Source organism: Lampetra planeri, chromosome 24 (assembly GCF_965212315.1).
Source record: "Lampetra planeri chromosome 24, kcLamPlan1.2.h2, whole genome shotgun sequence".
NCBI lineage: Eukaryota > Metazoa > Chordata > Hyperoartia > Petromyzontiformes > Petromyzontidae > Lampetra > Lampetra planeri.
The window spans coordinates 10270204-10290072 of NC_136130.1; the positions used below are offsets into that span (position 1 = coordinate 10270204).

General features: G+C 51.6%; 2 protein-coding genes across 18 annotated transcripts in view; one reads left to right on the top strand and one right to left on the bottom strand.

Annotated features, from left to right (window-relative positions):
• The window catches only part of LOC144726760 (dedicator of cytokinesis protein 7-like), a 72309-nt gene extending 59721 nt beyond the window's left edge, over window positions 1-12588 (top strand). For 12 of the 17 annotated variants that reach the window (XM_078605631.1, XM_078605648.1, XM_078605644.1 and 9 more), the window contains 11 exons: window positions 894-1086; window positions 1288-1431; window positions 1749-1880; window positions 2405-2419; window positions 5526-5651; window positions 6180-6269; window positions 8011-8247; window positions 8507-8650; window positions 9498-9604; window positions 10130-10294; window positions 10524-12588. In XM_078605631.1, the coding sequence (XP_078461757.1) occupies window positions 894-1086; window positions 1288-1431; window positions 1749-1880; window positions 2405-2419; window positions 5526-5651; window positions 6180-6269; window positions 8011-8247; window positions 8507-8650; window positions 9498-9604; window positions 10130-10294; window positions 10524-10566 (1396 nt within the window). In that variant the 3' untranslated portion in view covers window positions 10567-12588. Of the gene's footprint in view, window positions 1-893; window positions 1087-1287; window positions 1432-1748; window positions 1881-2404; window positions 4622-5516; window positions 5652-6179; window positions 6270-8010; window positions 8248-8506; window positions 8651-9497; window positions 9605-10129; window positions 10295-10523 lie in introns of those variants that run through there. The other 5 variants (XM_078605632.1, XM_078605642.1, XM_078605643.1 and 2 more) reach the window with 3 other exon arrangements.
• Window positions 12589-13145: 557 nt separating this feature from the next.
• On the bottom strand, window positions 13146-18579 carry NSUN4 (NOP2/Sun RNA methyltransferase 4). Its single transcript, XM_078605650.1, has 5 exons — window positions 18337-18579; window positions 16176-16633; window positions 15720-15877; window positions 14822-15125; window positions 13146-13994 (listed from the first exon to the last, which is right to left on the bottom strand). Exons 1-5 carry the CDS (start codon window positions 18433-18435, stop codon window positions 13715-13717), a joined length of 1299 nt encoding a protein of 432 aa, XP_078461776.1. The 5' UTR covers window positions 18436-18579; the 3' UTR covers window positions 13146-13714.
• Window positions 18580-19869: the final 1290 nt, after the last annotated feature.

The following is a 19869-nucleotide window of genomic DNA, read 5'->3' on the forward strand; positions in this document are numbered from 1 at the left end:
TTGTCGGTGCGTTTGATTGTTTCATATGTTCTCGTGCACATTGTTACATTGTAATTTTTCTGCCAATCAAAAGTGGAGCGCATTGCAAGAAAGAATATTCTTACATCATGACGGTCATAGCTCCTGTCCACGCTCACAGCAATCGCCACCAGCTCAGCTGAGGTGTCCTACGGCACTCGCTCAGAACACTGGCCGTGTTGGGGTGCCACAGTGGCGAAATGTTAACTACCTCGCCTGGTATACAGGAGGCTGTGGGTTCGATCCCGACCCTGACGCCCGCTGTATATTTGGAGTATGCATGTTCTCCCCATGGTCGCGTGGATTTTTTTCCCCGGTTCCTCTGATTTTTCTCTCCACATTTATAAATATGCTTTTAGAGTATTTAGCTCGTATACATTTCAACATGATAAGCCACATTGTTGAGCTATCATATGTGGTAGCCAGGTCGCTTCTGAAAAAGAGCTACATGGCTCAATGGGCCTTACCTGGTACAATAAAAAATAGTTCAGTGTTAAATATTGACTTAAAGCATTAGCGACTGCAGGAATTCATATTCTTTGGGTCTTTCGGTAAAGTCACGTAGATAGGTTCAAAGAAAATAACAAATAACTACGACGTTTCGATCGCAACACAAGCAATCGTCCTGATGACGATCGCTTGTGTTGTGATCGAAACGTCGTGGTTTTTTGTTATTTTTTTGTTATTTTCGTTGAACCTATCTATGTGACTTTACCGAAAGACCCAAATAATACAGTTGAGTGTTCCACTGCAGGGAGGTCGGCGTCGCTCAACGGTTCCCGCTTTGCAAGTATTTATTTTGTAGTTTTTGACACGTCGAGTATCTGAGCGTATGAGCGCTGGCGTGGCTGCCCTCGCGCTCGCTTTCCCCGCAGGATCGCCAAGGGATACCAAACGTCGCCGGACCTACGGCTCACATGGCTGCAGAACATGGCCGGCAAACATTCGGAGCGGGGCCAGCACGCGGAGGCGGCCCACTGCCTCGTGCACTCGGCCGCCCTGGTCTCCGAGTACCTCTCCATGCTCGAGGACAGGAAGTACCTGCCCATCGGCTGCGTCAGCTTCCAGGTGAGGGGTGGACGTAGCTCCCGTCGTTGTTTCCGGGAGAATCTCACGGTGGCACCACGGCACCCAATCTGGTGCTTTTGGGACGCGTCTTGTTTTTCGAATGCGGCGTCCGGCTCGTTTTCAGTTTTTTGGGGCTAGTGGTGCAAACTGTGCCACTCGCTGGCACGCTCTCACCTTCCGTGCGTGCCCCGGTCTGCGTAGAACATTTCTTCAAACGTCCTGGAGGAGTCGGCCGTGTCGGATGACGTGCTGTCGCCCGACGAGGAGGGGATCTGCACGGGGAAGTACTTCACCGAGTCCGGCCTCGTTGGCTTGCTGGAGCAGGCGGCCGCCTCCTTCTCCATGGTGAGGGAGGTCGCCGCGCCACGAAGCGGCGTTCCCACGCGCCGCTCGGCGCAAGCGTTTTGACGGCAACCGCGGGCATGCGATCGAACGGGCGGGCGTCTGACTGGGTGCGCACGTTCAGGTGGGCGCATGCCCACTTCAGCCTCAAATGAGTGCCTGGTGCGGTGTGTAAACATTGCCACTGGGGAGACAAAGGCGGCCGGGCGTGGTGCTGGCCATCCACCTCATGTGCCATGCCGGCCTTCATAGATGCTCGCTAAGAGCACTTGCCCCAACAGTTTGTTCAGGCTATACGGGGGATCTGTTGTCTTGCGCAGGCTGGCATGTACGAGGCCGTGAACGAGGTTTACAAGATCCTAATCCCCGTCCACGAGGCGCATCGCGACGCCAAGAAGCTGGCTACGATCCACGGCAAGCTGCAGGACGCCTTCAGCAAGATTGTCCACCAGGTGACACAGCGCCCGGCAGGCGGCACGCAGTCACGCTGACAAGGACGTGGGGACGTGGAGCAAGGGGCCGTGTCGGACGGGACATAGGGACACAACACCTAGCCTGTGCTGAGCAGTACACGGCGTTACATAGGGAGTTGGGAAACATGAAGACCAATGGTATTGGACCTGACTGGGTGGGAAACAGGAGACATGGACGCTTGGTGTAAGATATCGAGTTTTAGGCTGTGTACCACCAAACAGTGGAGGACTTAAGACGAGGAAGGTTTGTGATGAGCGGTGTATGAATTATACGAGCCCTACCAGCCTACCAGTGTCATCCCCACAGCTGGACACGAGTAAAGACTCTCACGTAGGTGAAGACACATGCACGGTGGGGCGCGAGACACGGCGAGTCTCCCGCACACACGGAGGGCAGCGCGGGACAGGGTGCGGAGTCGGGCGGGCCGCGCCCGTGCGTTACTGTGTGCTTAACAATCGACATGTCGCCCCTTTCCCCTGTGTTAAAACTGTTCTTTGTGCAGAGCACCGGTTGGGAGGTAAGTGCCGATTTTGGAGAAAGGGTGTTGAGCTCACGCACGCACTCACGCCCAGCGTGGCGTAGCGGCGGTGCTCTTGCGCCGCGTGGTTCTCGAAGGCACGCGCCACGGCCGTGCCTTCCCCATCCTCTTCGGCCTGGTCAGGAGTGCACCAGCCTGGCTGTCGTGGCGGCCGGCAGCGCGCGGTGGTAACATTGATCGCGTTTGGCTGTAAGGCGGTTCATTTGCGCCAGGCTCCTTCCTGCCACCAGCTCTTCATCTTGTCATGCCTTCTGCACGCTCGCTCACTCACTCGCTCACTGTCCAGTTCTTTAATTCACCACGCAGCCCACGTGGATTTTACTGCCTTCGTCAAAGCCGCGCTAGTTACACGTGTCAGTGGAGTAGTTTGTCACTTTGTACTTCCGCGGTGTGATATTTTTAAGTTACCCTTTAGTTGATACGACTGAAGCTTGAAAAGTATTTATTCTACAATTGAAAATTATAATTTAATGTCAATCTTAACGAGGTGAGTGATTTCCAGCACTGGGCTCTTCATTAACACATGATACACGCGAGTCATAATCCTATCCATAATCATCCCATAATTCACCACGGAATAATCCTCTGCTCGTTCTCATGCCAATAAAACGGGCAGCACTTGCACCGAGTGCTCAATGCCGGCGCTCAATGAGTTTCGCGAAAGGGGCCGATCAGTCTCACCGACGGGCCTTAGCAAGGCTGCTGTGTCGGTAGGCACGGAGGGGGCACGGTGGTGGGCATGGTGCTGGAATCATCACATCGGTGGGTCCAGGACTCGGGACGCCTGTGTCTCTGATTATCACGTCAATGGTGTCGCGTTGAACCCAAGTCCCGATCGTAGTGCTTCGACCCCGGGCGTTTCAATCCCGTCTTTAGTTGTCGCCGTTTCTTACACCCCCTGTTTACCATTATAGTTTTACCCCCCCTCCCCCCCAAAATGCAATTATTTGTTTAATTTTATTTTGCAGCACAGGCGTCTTTAAGCAAGCAGACACAACAAAACTTTTACGTGGGGCTTTAAACTGAGCCTTAACGTAAAGCTTTTAAACCCCACGTGTGCTTAAAGGCTTTGGGTAGCCTCCCGGCCGTCTGCGACGCTTCACGCTTGGAGTTTTTCATGCCCTGATTGATGCTCATCATTTTGCATGGAATCTATCCCTCACTCCCCCATCCCATTGTCTTTGGGTCTCTGTGTGTCGTGAGTATTTTATGTTCTTGCTGTGGCCCTTTTGTCTCCTGCATGCCGCGCGCTTGATGTGAATCCCTTGAGGCTGCCATCCACAAAAGTTGTACACGTTCCCATTCATTAACTGACATTTCCATTCTTGATGAACGTGGAACCCAGAGCTGCTAGACGCTGATTATCAGATCGTTGGATTAAACGCATGACCGTGAGCCTCGCAAAATGTCACCAAAACAGTACAGTACCATTACAGTTCGCATTCATAGAGGATTAAAATGCAACCGCGTCTCACGACGGCATACGGTATCTTGGGGCGCGTGCACTAGCACAGTGCTGCCATTTCTAAAACCGTTTTCCGTCAAACTCGTCGCTGTGTAAAGCGGAGCGAGCACCTACGCCGGCGTGTCTGCATAACGGCTGTCCAGCTGCTCTGTGGTTTTTTGATCTGTGGGTTGGACAGTCACTCGATTCACGCAGCCCCAGAGGCCTTGTTTATCTGTCCTGGTGTGTCATGCCAAAGCCAGCGGCTGCACAGAATAAGAGGGAAACCGGCCCACCCGCCCTCCCGCCTGCGGGACGGTCACGTCCATCCCCCCTTCGGAGGGGCGGGTGAGCTTTATCAATTAATGCCGCCATAAACCTTTTAATGTCCTCCATGGTACACAGTGTGTGCAGCATAGCGTAGCGCACGCTGTGTGTATGGTCGACTGCAGAGGCAGCAGCAGATTCGCTCGAGTTGAACCATTGCCGGCAGACACCTTGATGATCAAACATTGCCACCAATGGGATGCTTTCTTGTAGTCGTTACGTTGTTTTTAACATAGCCTGGCTTTGTGAATTATAATGTGTATAACCCCTTGTCCTGATTTGAAATGACCTCTCTCTTTTGCTCCCACCTCCCGGTCCCCAATCCGTCCCTGATCCCCTTCCTCCTCCCCCTTCCCCTCCCTACCCCTTCCATGGTGACCCCAAAACCCCCACTTTTGCTGTCTCCCGTGGTAAGTCCCTATTTTTGGTTTTACCCGTTTTTTTGTCCCAACCCTCCTTAACTCCTTCCCCAAAGTAACATGGTTGTTTGGGAGCCCTAAGCCCTCCATGATCTCACACGTGTTGGCGTCGGTCCCGGCAGTCCCTACGAGCGCTGTTAGAATTGTGTCGTCGGGGTCTCTGCGTGTGCTCATCGTGTACAATTTTGGGGGGTGGGGGGGTCTGCACTGTGCTGCGTTGTCGCAACTCTAGCTCCAGCGTGAGTCACAGTGGCCGTGTCATTGTCTTCCCGCGTGTCCACTCCCGCATGCTCTTCCCACAGCACTGAGTCGGCGCAAAGCCTCTCGTGGTTCCGGTGCGCCGAGTGAAAATAACCCCTGACATTGTGTGTCGTTATGCGAGAAATATCATTTAATATGCATGTCTGATTCCAGGAGCTTTGACTCTTATCACTTGATTCACCACACCCTCCAGATGTGTTCCCGGTTTCAAGTGACAATCCAAGCCTCGTGTTCAGAGTTACCTCCCTGACTCCTTGACTTAGACCGACCTAATAAGATCTCGAGGTCGGGATGGCATCAGTTCCTGGATGCTGCGAGGGAGCAAATAAAAGTTAACCCTGCATTAACCTGAGGGTATAACCAAGTAATCTTTCAGAAATATTCCAACATTTATTAGAAAATGGTTTAACTACCGCTGAGAAGTCACTCTGGCGAGCAACGAATGCCCTTGTCCGTGGATGGATGAGTTTGGGCAGCGGTCTGGATGCTGGGCGAGGCCCGAGCGATTGGCCAAGTGTAGCGGACGGAGCGGTGTTGGTGCCCCGTGCCGCTCGTTACCGCGCCTGCCGCTCATTAATCCTCGCGCCACCGCCACCGCCGCACCCGCGTCTCTTCCTCGCCGCAGGGCGGAAAGCGTATGTTCGGGACGTACTTCCGCGTCGGTTTCTACGGCTCCAAATTTGGAGATCTCGACGAGCAGGAGTTCGTGTACAAGGAGCCGGCCATCACCAAGCTGGCAGAAATCTCTCACCGCCTCGAGGTGACCTCACACGCCAGTGGGCGCTGACCCTGGCGGCTCACGAAGGGGGCCCCTCGCACACAGTCTGATCGCTCACTCTCAGCCACTTTCATGATAATAAACCTGACTTTATGCAACATTTTTTTTTATCCTATTTGCCGACATAACTCATTGGCCGACCTAATAGCCACCAATTAAGCGAGTGCTAAATGTACCCATGTGCCCACACTAGGTAAAACATTTGTTGAAAGCCCCTTTTTGGATCTCACAACTAATTCCGTGATATATCTGCTTTCACGGGCCATTGCCGAACACGTGGGGCGGAGCGCTGGTCTGCGAGGATGGGTGCTTCGACTCGTGGCACGGCCCTTGAGTATAACTGGAATACAATTGGGAAAACGCATTCTTAAAGACTCCCTCATGGCCTGTCCAAGCCACACGGCATCCTAACGTGGTGTCCAGTTCACCCCTATAGGCACTGCCCTCAATCGCTCGTGAAGTCTGTTTCGTTCCGCACGTGATTGAGACGATGTTTTGTGTGTTTTTCAGGGGTTTTACTCTGAACGGTTTGGAGAAGAAAACATGGAGGTGATTAAAGACTCCAATCCGGTGGACCGGAACAAGCTTGATCCCAACAAGGTAACTGCGGAGAATTGACACGGTGCTCGTTTGGACTCCATTGTGCGCTGGTGTGGCTCGCATTCCCTAGGATTATGAAGGTTCTGAGGTCTTTCCCTAAGTGGCTCAGGGGCCTAAGTCGGCATTGCTCAGATCTTGTGTTTGAATCTGGTGATTAAACCGGGTTCATAAGTGTAGCAAGTTGATTGTCTCTATCAGTGGTTGTCCAAAAAACACATTAATGTTCGTTTTTTTATTTAAACTTTTTCGAATGCTGAGAAGTACAAATGTCGGCTTCATTGACATGCGTTAAACGCTGCTTAGGTCTCCTGAAGAAATTCAGAAATAGTTCTGTTATGTCAACTTCCAGACCCATTTCCTGAAATCCATCATCTCTGTATGGATATGACTTGAGTCTCAACCATGGTGTCTGTTTTGTGAATCCACGATGTGCTGTTACGCTGCTGGTTGTGAGAATGACGAATGAACGTTTATTGCCCTGACGTTGCTGGCTCTTGTGACATAATTTGTAAAACATAATCAGGATGGAATATCCCCAAAAGAAGGAGTGCTGCGGGGGTTCAAGGTCAGGGCGTCTCTCCAAGTTAATTTGTCTGAGTACACAATCAATGCTTTTTTTTGTATCGTTCTACACTTGATGAATGCCACCGTTCAGACGACCACTTTAGCTTCTCTCTTGTTCGTCTAATTTTTCATTATTTGTCAATGTACATGCAGTTGTTAACCGAGCGCAACTGAAACTGAAAGTGACTTAATACCATCATGCCCACTGCATAACTGTTAATGGTTGTGCTTTGTGCGTGCGGTGTTTTCCTGCCTGTGGGCTAGGAGACTGAAGCTTCGCCTCTTGGTGATTCGATGAATTGTAGCGATTAATTTCAAGAATTGATAATTTTTTTACAATCGCGGTGAATGTATTGGGTCTCTAGCGGCTGCGTGGGTCGCCTGAAGTCTACAAACATCGTATAGGAACTGACATTGATTCTTACACAGTCGATTCTATGCACATATATCGTGAGCAGGATCGGTCCTACCGCCAATGACTGCGATGAAAAAAACCTATCTCGTAAAATTTGTTTCCGTACTTAATTTGGCTGAATTCCAGCTGTGACAAATATAATAGGGGCTTGACTGTTATGTGACGAAAATAACTCTCATGTGGCAGGCTGGGCCCCACAATGGCGAGATGTTAAATACCTCGCCTGGTTTACAGGGGGTCTTGGGTTCGATCCGAATCCTGATGCCTGTGTGTTTGGGGTTTGCGTGTGCTCCCCGTGGTCGTGTGGATTTTTCTCTGGGTCCTCCGGTTTTCCCTTCCACGTTTAGAAACGTGCGCTTACAGTATTTGACTGCGATACGTTTCCATGTGATGAGCCACTCCGTTGAGCTATCATTTGTGGCCAGGTCACTTCTGAAAAATCTCTCTATAGCTCAGTGGGCCTTACCTGGTAAAATAACATTTCAAAACATACAAATTCTGCCCTCTACTGTGTGGACCAGAGTTCAGTTGAAGGGAGTGACCTCGGAGGTAGCTCTGTGGTTTCCGCTTCCGAAGGGCGTTCTCGAACACAGTGGGTCCATTGCTCTGCGCAAGATCTGAATGGATTTTTTATTTCAGGGCACGATTGCCGATAGCTCAATCAGGATACATTTGGGAGAGAAGTTAGAAACCTTTTAGAGAATCGATATTAATGGATTCACCAATGCGTCGTTATGCCCCCCCCCCCCTCCCCCGTCACAGGCCTACATCCAGATCACGTACGTGGAGCCGTACTTCGACATGTACGAGCTGAAGGACCGCATCACGTACTTCGACAAGAACTACAACCTACGGCGATTCCTGTTCGCTACGCCCTTCACGCTGGACGGGCGTGCGCACGGCGATCTGCACGAGCAGTACAAGCGCAAGACGGTGCTCACCACCTCGCACGCCTTCCCCTACATCAAGACGCGCATCAACGTGGGACACAAGGAGGAAGTATGACCCCCCCCCCCACACCTCCTAACCCCCCCCCCCCCCATCCTCTGAGCAACTCGTCACGGCCGCCGCTAAACTGCAAGTTGCGACATGCGACACGACTTTGTTGTACATTTTCAGAATGCCAGCTGCTCACTGATGCTGCTGCTGCTCACTGATGCTGCTGCTGCTGCTGACGATGAGGTTGGTGGTGACATTGATGGCGGGTGGGTATCGTTGCGATGGCACTAACGATGGACGCGGTGGGCGTGCGCTCCAGATCATCCTGACGCCCATGGAGGTGGCCATCGAGGACATGCAGAAGAAGACGCAGGAGCTGGCGTTTGCCACGCACCAGGAGCCGCCTGACCACAAGATGTTGCAGATGGTTCTGCAGGGCTCCGTGGGTACCACCGTGAACCAGGTGCTGCCTCCTCCCTCGGTCCGCCCGCATTCGCACCTCTAGCGTGATCACGTGCCCAGCTGGGATTCTCTCGAGGTCTGGGCCCTTCTTGTTCATACCTCGTGGCGCTGGTTGTAATCTGCAGCGAAACTTTTATACAAAATAGTAAAAAATAAAATTGTCAGTTTTAAACGTAACCGATTTGGTGAAAAACAATTAATTGACACTCTCTGCCATGTAATTACTTGATTCCATTGTTGTTGTGTCATGCAGTGAGGGTTTTAGCTCTAAATAACATCATTCCCACACGATCTAACCCAAACAAATATAAATTAGCGGAGATTTTGTTTAATTTCTCTTTTAGTGCCCTACTCAGTGTTAAAGTTTAAAGTCATTGGTTGTTTAGTTTACATCAATCTGTTGGTAAGGGTTTTGAGTAATTTGGTGCGGTGGTAACAAAATAAGTTGGACGACCGAAAATGATGTATTGGTCAATTCCACGAACATGTCACGTAAATTACGGAAACATCAGTACATAGACAATCATTGTATGAAATTAAAATCGATAATCTTGTGGATATAGTTGCCATGAGTATGAAACCATTAATATTTTAGCATAATTGCCATGTCTACATCCTTCTCCCGTAACTGTAACCGCAGCATGCTCATGGAATTTTCCGTTCCCCCCCGAAAACGTTATTTATACAAGAAAACGTTATTTATTTAGACAAAAAAACGTCATTTATTTAGACAAAAAAACTCATTTATTTAGACAAAAAAACGTCATTTATTTATACAAGAAAACGCAGAGCACCGCTGACTTGAGGCTGTGCGCGGCGCATGCGCTTGGTGCCACCAACACACACAGGGCCCCCTGGAGGTGGCTCAAGTGTTTCTCGCCGAAATTCCCGACGATCCCAAGCTGTACCGCCACCACAACAAGCTGCGGCTCTGCTTCAAGGACTTCACCAAGAGGTGAGCGTGCGAGGCAGAGCCACGTCGCCTGGGGGCGCTCCTTGGCGAGTCCGGGACGGACAAGTGCTCAGTGTGGCTGTTGTGAACGCACTTTGCGCTGTACCCACCCACCGAACCCTGAGTGTGTCACAAGGTTCTTTAGAACTGCTTTTCGTGTTTAGTTGGTTGTCCATTCCCCGCGGAGCTCGGATCAGCACGGTCGGATACGTACGGTGCGAAAGAAATTTTGCATACATTCGTGCCGCTTAGGTCGTATCATGGGAGGAAAAATATCTGACAGCACTGGAAGAGGTTTGGTGTATTAGTCGCGATGATAGTCATTTTTACACAACTGACAAAAACTTTTAATATCCCGGGAAGCGTGATAGATTTCTCACGACAGTAACCTCAACAAGAAGATGATCCTGGGAAAGCGAGGACAGCTGGCGATCCTCGCGGTATCCACCAGCCCCAGGCTTCATTCAGCCTTTGTTTGTGTCAACGGCGCGAGTGACGCACGTGTTTGTGTCGCCGCGACGCGTGCAGGTGCGCAGACGCGCTGCGTAAGAACAAGGCGCTCATCGGGCCCGACCAGAAGGAGTATCAGCGAGAACTGGAGCGAAACTACCACCGGCTGACGGAAGCGCTGCAGCCCATGATTAGCCAGAAGATTGCACAACTCTACAAGCCACTCACGCCCACGCTGAGCAGGTGACAGCACCCTCGTTGCCTCTGTTGTTTAATGGCCGGCCAGATGAAGTTGAATTCGTAGTGCAGTTTCTGCACCTCTGCCCCTGGCCCTTCAGTCTCTTCGTTGATGTTCTACTTACTGGTTAATGTTGGTTGTGTTGGAAGGTGTCTGCCAAGCAGGCGCTTACCATATTGTTGGTTTCGCAGTGTGCATAACATTTGTGTGTTGCTCTTGTGCCATGCGGTTCAGGGAGTCTATCAACCGCTCCAGCCTGCGGAGGGTGGAAGCGTGACAACCCAGCTCGCCGGCCGGCAAAACTGCCAGCCCCAGTACACGTGCACACGTGCACAAACACACACACACACATTCACCCACCCACACAAACATTCACCCACCCACACACAAGTACCATAGCTTCTACCTACACATTGAACAATCCCTCCTTACACCAACACACACACAAATCGTCAACACACACAATCCTACTCGCATGCCACCTCATCACATGCCAACCTACGCACACGCGGACACATCCACACACTAGGCCACCTGCACGTCCACCCATTCACTTGAGTAAGTTTTATAGATGTGCCAGGCTGTGAGCGTTAATGCTCGTCACACTCAAACGCACGCATCTGGGGTAATCCGAGCCCCGCATCGACGACTGTGATGATGTGACACGACTGCATACCGAGTCACTATGAGCCAAACCCCGTTGTAATCGAGGCCTCGGGCACACCGACTGGGGTTCAGCAGAGGCCGTCGAGGAAGCGAGCGGTGTGCCACTTGCACGTCCACACGATTTCGTCGCAAGCTTGGAATCGCATCGGTCGTTTTTCAAACCAAACTGTTTAACCGCGGTCTTGTTTACTCTGCGACTTTACACACTCGATTAATTTTGCACCTACGTTTTATTTGATCTCCTTTTTTAAACAGTGTTAGTGAAAACAATTTAGCATTCGTGGCAGAACACTAATTTACATGACTGCCTTATAGTAGGCCACCTAATTATTGTATGCACATGAATATTATATTTCTTTATCGCTTAAATCACTTTTAAGTACCGTGTTTAGTCGATTAACCTTTTTTTAACTTTATTTAAGACCTGGAATTTCCTGCATGAACTGTAACTTTGTAACACTTGACGGAGATTGCGATACAGCCGTAACACACGTGGGCAGAGGCGAGCAGTGTTATTTGATTTCTAAATTATTATTTTTTTATTCGAGTTAAAATTATTTTAAATGTCATTTTATTCGCTTGTTCATAATGACGGTTAACACGATAGATTTTGTTTTCCACTTGGGTCATAGGTCACGTAAAATAACACCTGGCAAATACGACCAAAGTGAGAGCTAACGGTTCCAAAAAGTAAAAGCACTCGCGCAAAGTTTTATTTATTTGCTACCAATACACGCCAAGGGGCAGGAGGAAAAATACTCGATTGGAAATTTGCGGGGGAAACGGCGGTTACATGATTAATCTCGCACGCCGGTCAACTTGCTTTTAATCTTCAAAATAGTTTTCAAGAGCGTCCGTTTGCAAGCGAGAAGAAGTAAATAGTGAATAAACAGCGTGGGATCGTTTTTACCGTCATGCTTAAGATACATTATGGGAGCGCGATGTCGGTGGCAGGGCAAGTTGTGGGGGCTGTTGGGGGGATTGCCGACGGTTGGTTCTCTGTGGAACAGGAGGTGTGATGATGGCGGTGGGCATTTGGGGACCTGGGTGAGATGGGGAATGGAATTTGAGAATCGATCTTGAAGAGACTTGGATAAGTTGACGGAGCTTGGGAATTGAGTTAAAGTTGGAACATTTGACGGATTTTTAGTAAGTAAATCCACAAACTTGAGTACTAAATTATAACTTGAGCGTGGAGACAGAGATTTGTCCATCTGGAATAGACGCATGCAGGGCTATGAAGTGTCTAAGGCATGTGTTGAGAGCCACTGTGGAAGTTAGAAAGGGAGTTTCCAATTAGTATTTTTTTTATATAGAACCTAACGTGTGAAGAGCTGCTTCAGTAATTTTGCTGTATGAGAATGTGCTACATGCAAATCATTGATGTATTAGCATGCCAGTACTGTATACTTTCTTTGAAAATGTTTTCTTTTTAATTAAACATTCGAATGTTTGTATATTTAAATTTGATGCCAGGTGGTCTAGTTTTAATTCAGGCTGCACACCTCTACAGGCACCCCGGCTCCAGGGATGCGTGCCAACACTAGCGTGCGCCCAGCAAGAAACACTAAGGGTCGTGTTTTAATCGGAAATGTCATGTGCTGGTTGTTATTAAAAAATAATATTGTTTAAATGCTTTTTTGTTCAATTCCTTTTTTCGTCACAGTTGCACGCGTTTAATACCTCTCGTTAAAGAAAGTTACGAAGTCCACTTGTGGCAACTGCTGTCCAAGTGCTTGTCCATTTGTCTCACCATGGATATTTTCACGTTTTATTGGGTCCCTCTGTGCCTGCCTCTGATGATGGCTCTGCGGGGTTAGGTTGCCCTTATACTGGTAGGAACCTCCTGGTTGCACCAGCCCACGGGATTATTGTGTCCGTCCGTCCTGCATTAAAAATGGGAGCGGTGGGGCTGGGTGGGGAGGGGCTAGTCACCCCGTGGTGCCCTTATAAAACTCAACGTTTAACCTACTCACGCCGGCTTGTGCCCGCCCTCAGTCGGCCATATTTGCGGAATACACCACGCCGCCGTTGACCCTGGCCATTGACCGAGCAACCCAACGTTCCTACCAGCTCCCTCCGCAGGAATGTGTTTGATTTTCGGGCAGTCGCCATGAATCATGAAGTCAGCCATTATCTCAATTGCTCAGGGAAGGCTTCCTCAAATCATTGCCATTTCTCAAGTTCATGGAGTTTTGTGAATTAGAATTGTATTTTCTGTGAGAAAAAACGCATTTTAAACACAATACGCATCACCGACACACATCTCGCATTTCAGCTTTATACGACTAGTTTTTTGACAATGTGATATTTTCAACATAAAGACGTTAAGGCTCTTATCATAGTGTTACAATGATAAAAAAAATCTAATACCTGTAGTAAAAACATAGTCCTACGTAGATGTCACCTTAGGGTCACAATATATCAATATTTTTATATTTCAAATTGTACTATATTCATCATACTTTAGACGTTGTTTATATCAAAAGATAATAGCAAAAAATGTTTGGCCAATTTTAACACGAGTCCCCAAAAGTTAGCGCTGCACATTGTGTCCAAGTCACCCGATGGGTTGACTCCCTTTTCTCAAACACAACATGGGTTTTGAGACTCGCCACCAGTGCCTCCGAGAATCACCTCGACCCGGAGTGCGGACCCAGAGTGCGGACCCAGGGGCAATGGAGGGGAAACGCGCTCCCAGCTCGGCTGCGGAGGTACGGCATGGATACAGACGACCTCCGACCCGTGGCCCCTGTGCCTCACGAGAGACGCACCATTTTGCTGACGTAAATGGGCCCAAAGTTGGCGGCGACGTGCGGAATCACCGTCTCGCCAAAACGGTCCTCCTCCTCCTGGAAGGTGAATGCGTGCGAGAAGAGCGTCCGCATGCCGGACAGGTCGCACGCCTGCGCGTCCACGTTGTGATTTGTCGTCGCCAGACTGAGGGCCGCTTCCACCACAGAGCTGTTCTGCAGCTGCGACAGGGAGCAAGTGGAGTACACCACCACCCCGCCCGGGCGGCACGCCAGCAAACCCGCCCTGCACCGTGACAGACAAAGACAAAGATCCCCCGTATAGCCTTAACAGACTGTTGGGGAAAGTGCTGTTAGCGAGCACCTATGATGGCCGGTACGGCACACGAGGGGGTGGGTGTCCAGCAAACACGCCCGGCCGCCTTTGTCTCCCCAGGTTACTCAATTGAGGCTGAATCGACCTAGGGCAGGCTCAGGACCGGTTCAGATAATCACCACTGGTGTTGGCCGTGAGTGGGAATCTAACGCGCGTCGCTGGGTTCGTAGCGCAGCGTAGCGCTAACCGCTACACTACCGCTACAGTGTGACAAAGACAAAGATCCCCTGTATAGCCTTAACAGACTGCTGGGGCAAGTACTGTTAGCGAGCACCTATGATGGCCGGCACGGCACATGAGGGGGTGGGTGGCCAGCAAACACGCCCGGCCGCCTTTGTCTCCCTAGTGGCGATGTTTACTACACACCGCACCAGGTACTCGTTTGAGTCGACCGAGAGGAGGCCCATGGGGCCATGACCATGACTCACACACACACGCCCCGAGTCACACCCCACTGTCAAGTTCTCTCCTTTAGAAAGACAACCTCTGCTGCGACTGTCAAGCAACCTCCATTAAAGCTGGGTGCGATTGCTTGAGAAATCCATTACAAATGATTTGTTCGATTAACTAGACGCATCAGATGACGCGAACAAGGCTGTAAAAAGTTTCACCTCTTCCCCGATGCGACAATGTGAGGATGACCACAATTACAACAATGTTTAGTCGACTCAACAAACTGTTCAATATCTTAATGGCCCACACCGCAGGCTACGGCTCCACAGTGGTCGGGTTCTTACAGCAGCAGCTGGGTCTGCAGCGCCGGCAAGTGCTGACGCTCCTTCATCCTGGAGCGGGAGAAGATGTTGTTCTCCTCCTCGTGCACGGAGTGGCGGTCGTTGGTGCAGGGCGCGTCGACGAGCACGCGGTCGTACACGCCGCGCTCCTCCGCGGACTTGAGCCAGAAGATGCCGTCGCGCGTCCTCACGCTCACGCCACGCGCGGGAACGCCCGCCTCCCCGGCGTCACGCGGGACGTAGGTGCGCAGCACGCGCTGCAGGCGGGCGGTGCGGGACGCCGACACGTCGTTGGAAGTCAGGTGGTCTGCAACGCACAGGTGCCCCGTCTCGGTCAGTTTGGGTGAAATGCCGTTCGTTTTTGGCGGGGGGGGAGGGTTTGAATGTAAGTGTCTGTCGCGTTTAACGCTCCACACTCAACAGCTGGTGTGGTAATGCTGTTCTCGTAATTTGTGTTCGGAGTGGAGCAGTGGTTAGCACACTATTATGAGCCCGGCGAGGTGCGATTAATTTCCGGTCGGTGACGAGCGATATTCAAATCAGGTCCTGACACCACCTTCATTAAACCCGCACTGACCAGCGTGACGAAGCCAAACAACCCCCAGGACTCGCATGCGAGCTGTACATGTGCACAGGGTAGAGTCACACCATGTGTGTGTGTGTGCGTGCGTGCGTGTGTGCGTGTCATCTCGGTCAGTCGACCCGTGGCAACTGGGTCTGCCCCGTGACCTCCTGCCAGCGGGCGTTCGACACTTCACGTGGCCTCAAGGTGCACATGGCCTGGCGCAAGCGTCGTGGTGACGTCACCGCCACTTAGTGGCGAATGGCGGTTGTTGTTGTTGTTGTGTGCCTGTGTGCGTGCGTGCGTGCGAACGACGGGGTGTCCACGGTGCCAGCTTACCGCAGCACGCCGTCTGCAGCAGCGCGAGGGTTTTGCCGCCGGGAGCGGCACACAGGTCGAGCACGCGGTGCCCGAGCTGCACGTCCAGCGCCAGCACGGGCAGCAGCGACGCCGCGTCCAGGAGGTAGTGGCTCAGCAGCCGCAGCGCTCCTGCGGGCCTGCGCAGGAGCGCGGTGCAACAAACTTGGGTCAATTGCAAGATAACTGCATTGTGCTTTCAGAAAGAAATCCACTGTAAATGTCGTTGTAGTTGAGACCCCAGGCCTGCACAGGACAACAAGCATCATGACCACCGGGGGTGTAACGATGCAATCGATTGATATCTTCATATCGATTCAAAAGCTCACAACACATGCATTACATTTCCGAAGAGGTAATGATTTGAGAATCATAAAAATGTGCTGTTCTTAATCGTGTTGTGCCTGGACAGCGACCTGCACCGGGGCATCCCCTCACCTAGGCTGTGGGAACCGGGAAATATCGCCGCGGGGAAAAGTGAAGCATCTGATGTTGGGGCTAAGCCGGAGGGTGGACAAAACGCTGCCCTCCAGCAGCAAGGACTTTCCCAGCTCGCCCCCTTCATCAGCAGATGGAACAGATGGACACGGAGCGCTGTCTTCACGACTCTCTCGGCCACCCTCATCACGCGGCCTCTCCGCAGTCGGCTCCACGGTGTCTCGCCCGGCGAGGCTCCTCGTCACCACGTCCCGCACCAGGTCGACCGCGCCGAGGCGCCGCAGCTCGTCGCCGGTGCCGTCAGTGTCGGCCCAAGCGTTGACGAGGGCCCCGTACTTGCGCTCGCACAGCAGCGCCAGGCGCGCCGGCTCCCACATGTGGCCCAGCTGGAGCCCGTAGGTCGCATCCATGAGCTGTATGGCTGCCTGCGTGTTGGGCACCTTGGTCCTCGTCGCGGCCTGGACATTGACGAGGCAGACGTTGCATTACGAATCAAATCGGTAAATGACGAGAAAAAAAAAACATTGTAACAGAATGTACGTATGTATGTGTTGAGCTTCTTTCGCACCGTACGTAGCCAAACGTGCTAATCAGAGGTGCGGGGGAAGGACAACAAACTAAACACACACAAAAACTGTTCTTGAAGAAAATGTTACCAATACGACCTGAGTTTGATTCCAGGCCACTACGAACATGATTGTGATTGACCTTTTCTCTCCACCTGATGAAGAGCGCTTTTGTTGCGATCGAAACGTCGTGGGGTTTTTTTGCTTTTAATTTAGATTTTTGTTTTCCATCTACGTGAATTTAACAAAAGAACTAAGAATATGAAGAGCGATACTAGAACCGGTCCGGGATCTCCCTGCTTTCACTAAACTGCACTGAACTGTATTAATCCACTGCTGGATCAAGGCCTCCCCGCGCTGTGCAGGGCGTGGGGGGGCGGTGGTGATTTAACCATACTTCACCAGAATGGTAAGTGCCGGGTCGGTGAATGCTGGCACTATAGACGTTGGCGCATCGTACTGTAGAGTAAAACAATGGAAATGTCTGCACTGCCCTTCTGCCGTCTGCCAAATCCCCCTTAGCCGCCTATGACAAGCTTGCATGCACGGTGGTTATGTATCCCATGCACTATCCAGTTTCAATCCTGCTTAGCTTCTGAGAATTGCAGAGTCAGCAGCAGTGGCTGAGCTATAAACTGGTCGGGAGGGCTTAATTTCAGCCGGAGCTGTCCGTAAAACATGTCCCGTACCCGGTACATCACATCCAGTCCACAGTTCGCTACAGCCCGTGGTTTAGAGTGGTCACGGCGGCTATACCAGTTATAACAGTGGTTATACTCGCAGCCGTGCGACTACTGGTCAGCGTGAGTGCAACTAGTTACAGTGGTGAGTGTAACACCGATTACACTGTGTAACACTGGTCACACCACACCAGCCACACCACATCAGCCACACCACACCAGCCACACCGCACGAGTCACACCGCACCAGCCACACCGCACCAGCCACACCGCACCAGTCACACCGCACCACACCAGCCACACCACACCACACACACCACACGAAGGCCACCACATCAGTCACACCACCCCAACCACACCACACCAGCCACACCAGCCACACCACACCACAGACACCACACGAGTCACACCACACCAGCCACACCACACCAGTCCCGCCACACCACACCAACCACACCACACCAGCCACACCACACCAGCCACACCACACCAGTCACACCACACGAGTCACACCACACCAGTCCCACCACACCACACCAACCACACCACACCACAGACACCACACCAGTCACACCACACCAGACCCACCACACCACCCCAACCACACCACACCAACCACACCACACCAGTCCCACCACACCAACCACACCACACCAGTCCCGCCACACCACACCAGTCCCACCACACCACACCAGCCACACCACACCAGCCACACCACACCAGCCACACCACACCAGCCACACCACACCAGCCATACCACACCAGCCACACCAGTCACAACAACCACACCACACGAGCCACACCACACCACACCACTCAGCCACACCACACCACTCAGCCACACAACACCACCCCAGTCACACCACACCACCCCAGTCACACCACACCACCCCAGTCACACCACACCACACTCACCCACTTGTTCTTGACGCGGTGCCGCCTCTGCTCGTGGTCCCAGCCTCTCGCGGCGCGCGGCAGCGGCCGCAGCAGCAGCGGCCTCGCCAGCGGCCACATGGCCCACAGCGTCTCTGTGTTTATTATTACGATGTCGTTGTTGTTGTTGTAGATTGTTGTTGTAGATTGTTGTTGTGGATTGTTGTTGTAGATTGCTGCTGTTGTTGTTGTTAACGCTCGGCGTGGGCGACTGTACAACACTGCGATCTATCCGAGGGCCTTGGGGCCTCCCTCCCGGGTGACGTCACTGCTCGGCGCTGATTGGCTGCGGGCGTCATCCAGCGTGGGGAAGGCGACGCCGGGCGACAGCGGACGGTGGAGGAGAGGTCACGTGGTGGTGAGGTCACGGTGAGGGACAGGTCACGGTGGGGGAGAGGTCACGTGGGGGAGAGGTCACGGTGGAGGAGAGGTCACGTGGTGGAGAGGTCACGTGGTGGAAGAGAGGTCAGTGTAGTAGAAGTCACGGTGGTGGAGAGCTCACGTGGTGGAAGAGAGGTCAGTGTAGTAGAGGTCACGGTGGTGGAGAGGTCACGTGGTGGAGAGGTCACGTGGTGGAAGAGAGGTCAGTGTAGTAGAGGTCACGGTGGAGGAGAGGTCACGTGGTGGAGAGGTCACGGTGAAGGAGAGGTCAGTGGAGGAGAGGTCACGTGGTAGAGAGGTCAGTGGAGGAGAGGTCAGTGCAGTAGAGGTCACGGTGCAGTAGAGGTCACAGTGCAGTAGAGGTCACGGTGTAGTAACGGTCACGGTCGAGGAGAGGCCACGTTAGCAGCTGCATCATCGTCGTCAACAAAGATCCCCGGTATAGCCTCTAACAGACTGTTGGGGCAAGTGCTGATAGCGGCACACGAGGGGGTGGGTGGCCAACACCACACTCGGCCACCTTGATCTCCTTCAGTGGCTATGATCACACACCAGGCACTCATTTGAGATTGCGTCGACCTAGAGGAGGCGCAGGACCGGTTCAGATAATACCGGACGGAGTCACTGATGTTGGCCGTGAGTAGGAATCGAACTCGGATGGTCGGGTTTGGAGCGCAACGCACTACCACCACCGTCATCATCAACACCATCAACACTGAGAACGCTCATGAGAGACCACGATAAAGTCTCGTTCCCAAGAGTGACCTGCATCACCAAAATGTACTGAAGCAATCGCATGAAACAATACAACAATAAAGCAAATAGAAATCAGGGCAAAAACATCCGCTACGGAGGAAATCGAAACAGCACCAATTAATATTAAATACAATACATTTGTTGGCTTGGGCAAATTAATTTTAGAAACCATAGCAGAATTTAATGTACAGGAGCATCCACATACATGTTTATGGTAATATCAAAGGCAATTGCAATAAAGTATGACTTCACTATCATTCACAACACTATCACCATTATCAACATCACCAAACCTTATCAACATCACAGTCATCAATACCATTATCAACACGAACATAATCACTGTCAGCACCATGAATTACAATTAACGCCATCATT

Excerpts from the sequence above, each read along its gene's own strand:
- NSUN4 (XM_078605650.1), bottom strand. The coding sequence starts at position 18,435 with ATGTGGCCGCTGGCGAGGCCGCTGCTGCTGCGGCCGCTGCCGCGCGCC. Across the intron at positions 15,126-15,719 it reads GCTGCAGACGGCGTGCTGCG|ACCACCTGACTTCCAACGAC; the intron begins GTAAGCTGGCAC and ends TGTGCGTTGCAG. Across the intron at positions 13,995-14,821 it reads CTGCAGACCCAGCTGCTGCT|GGCGGGTTTGCTGGCGTGCC; the intron begins GTAAGAACCCGA and ends GTCACGGTGCAG.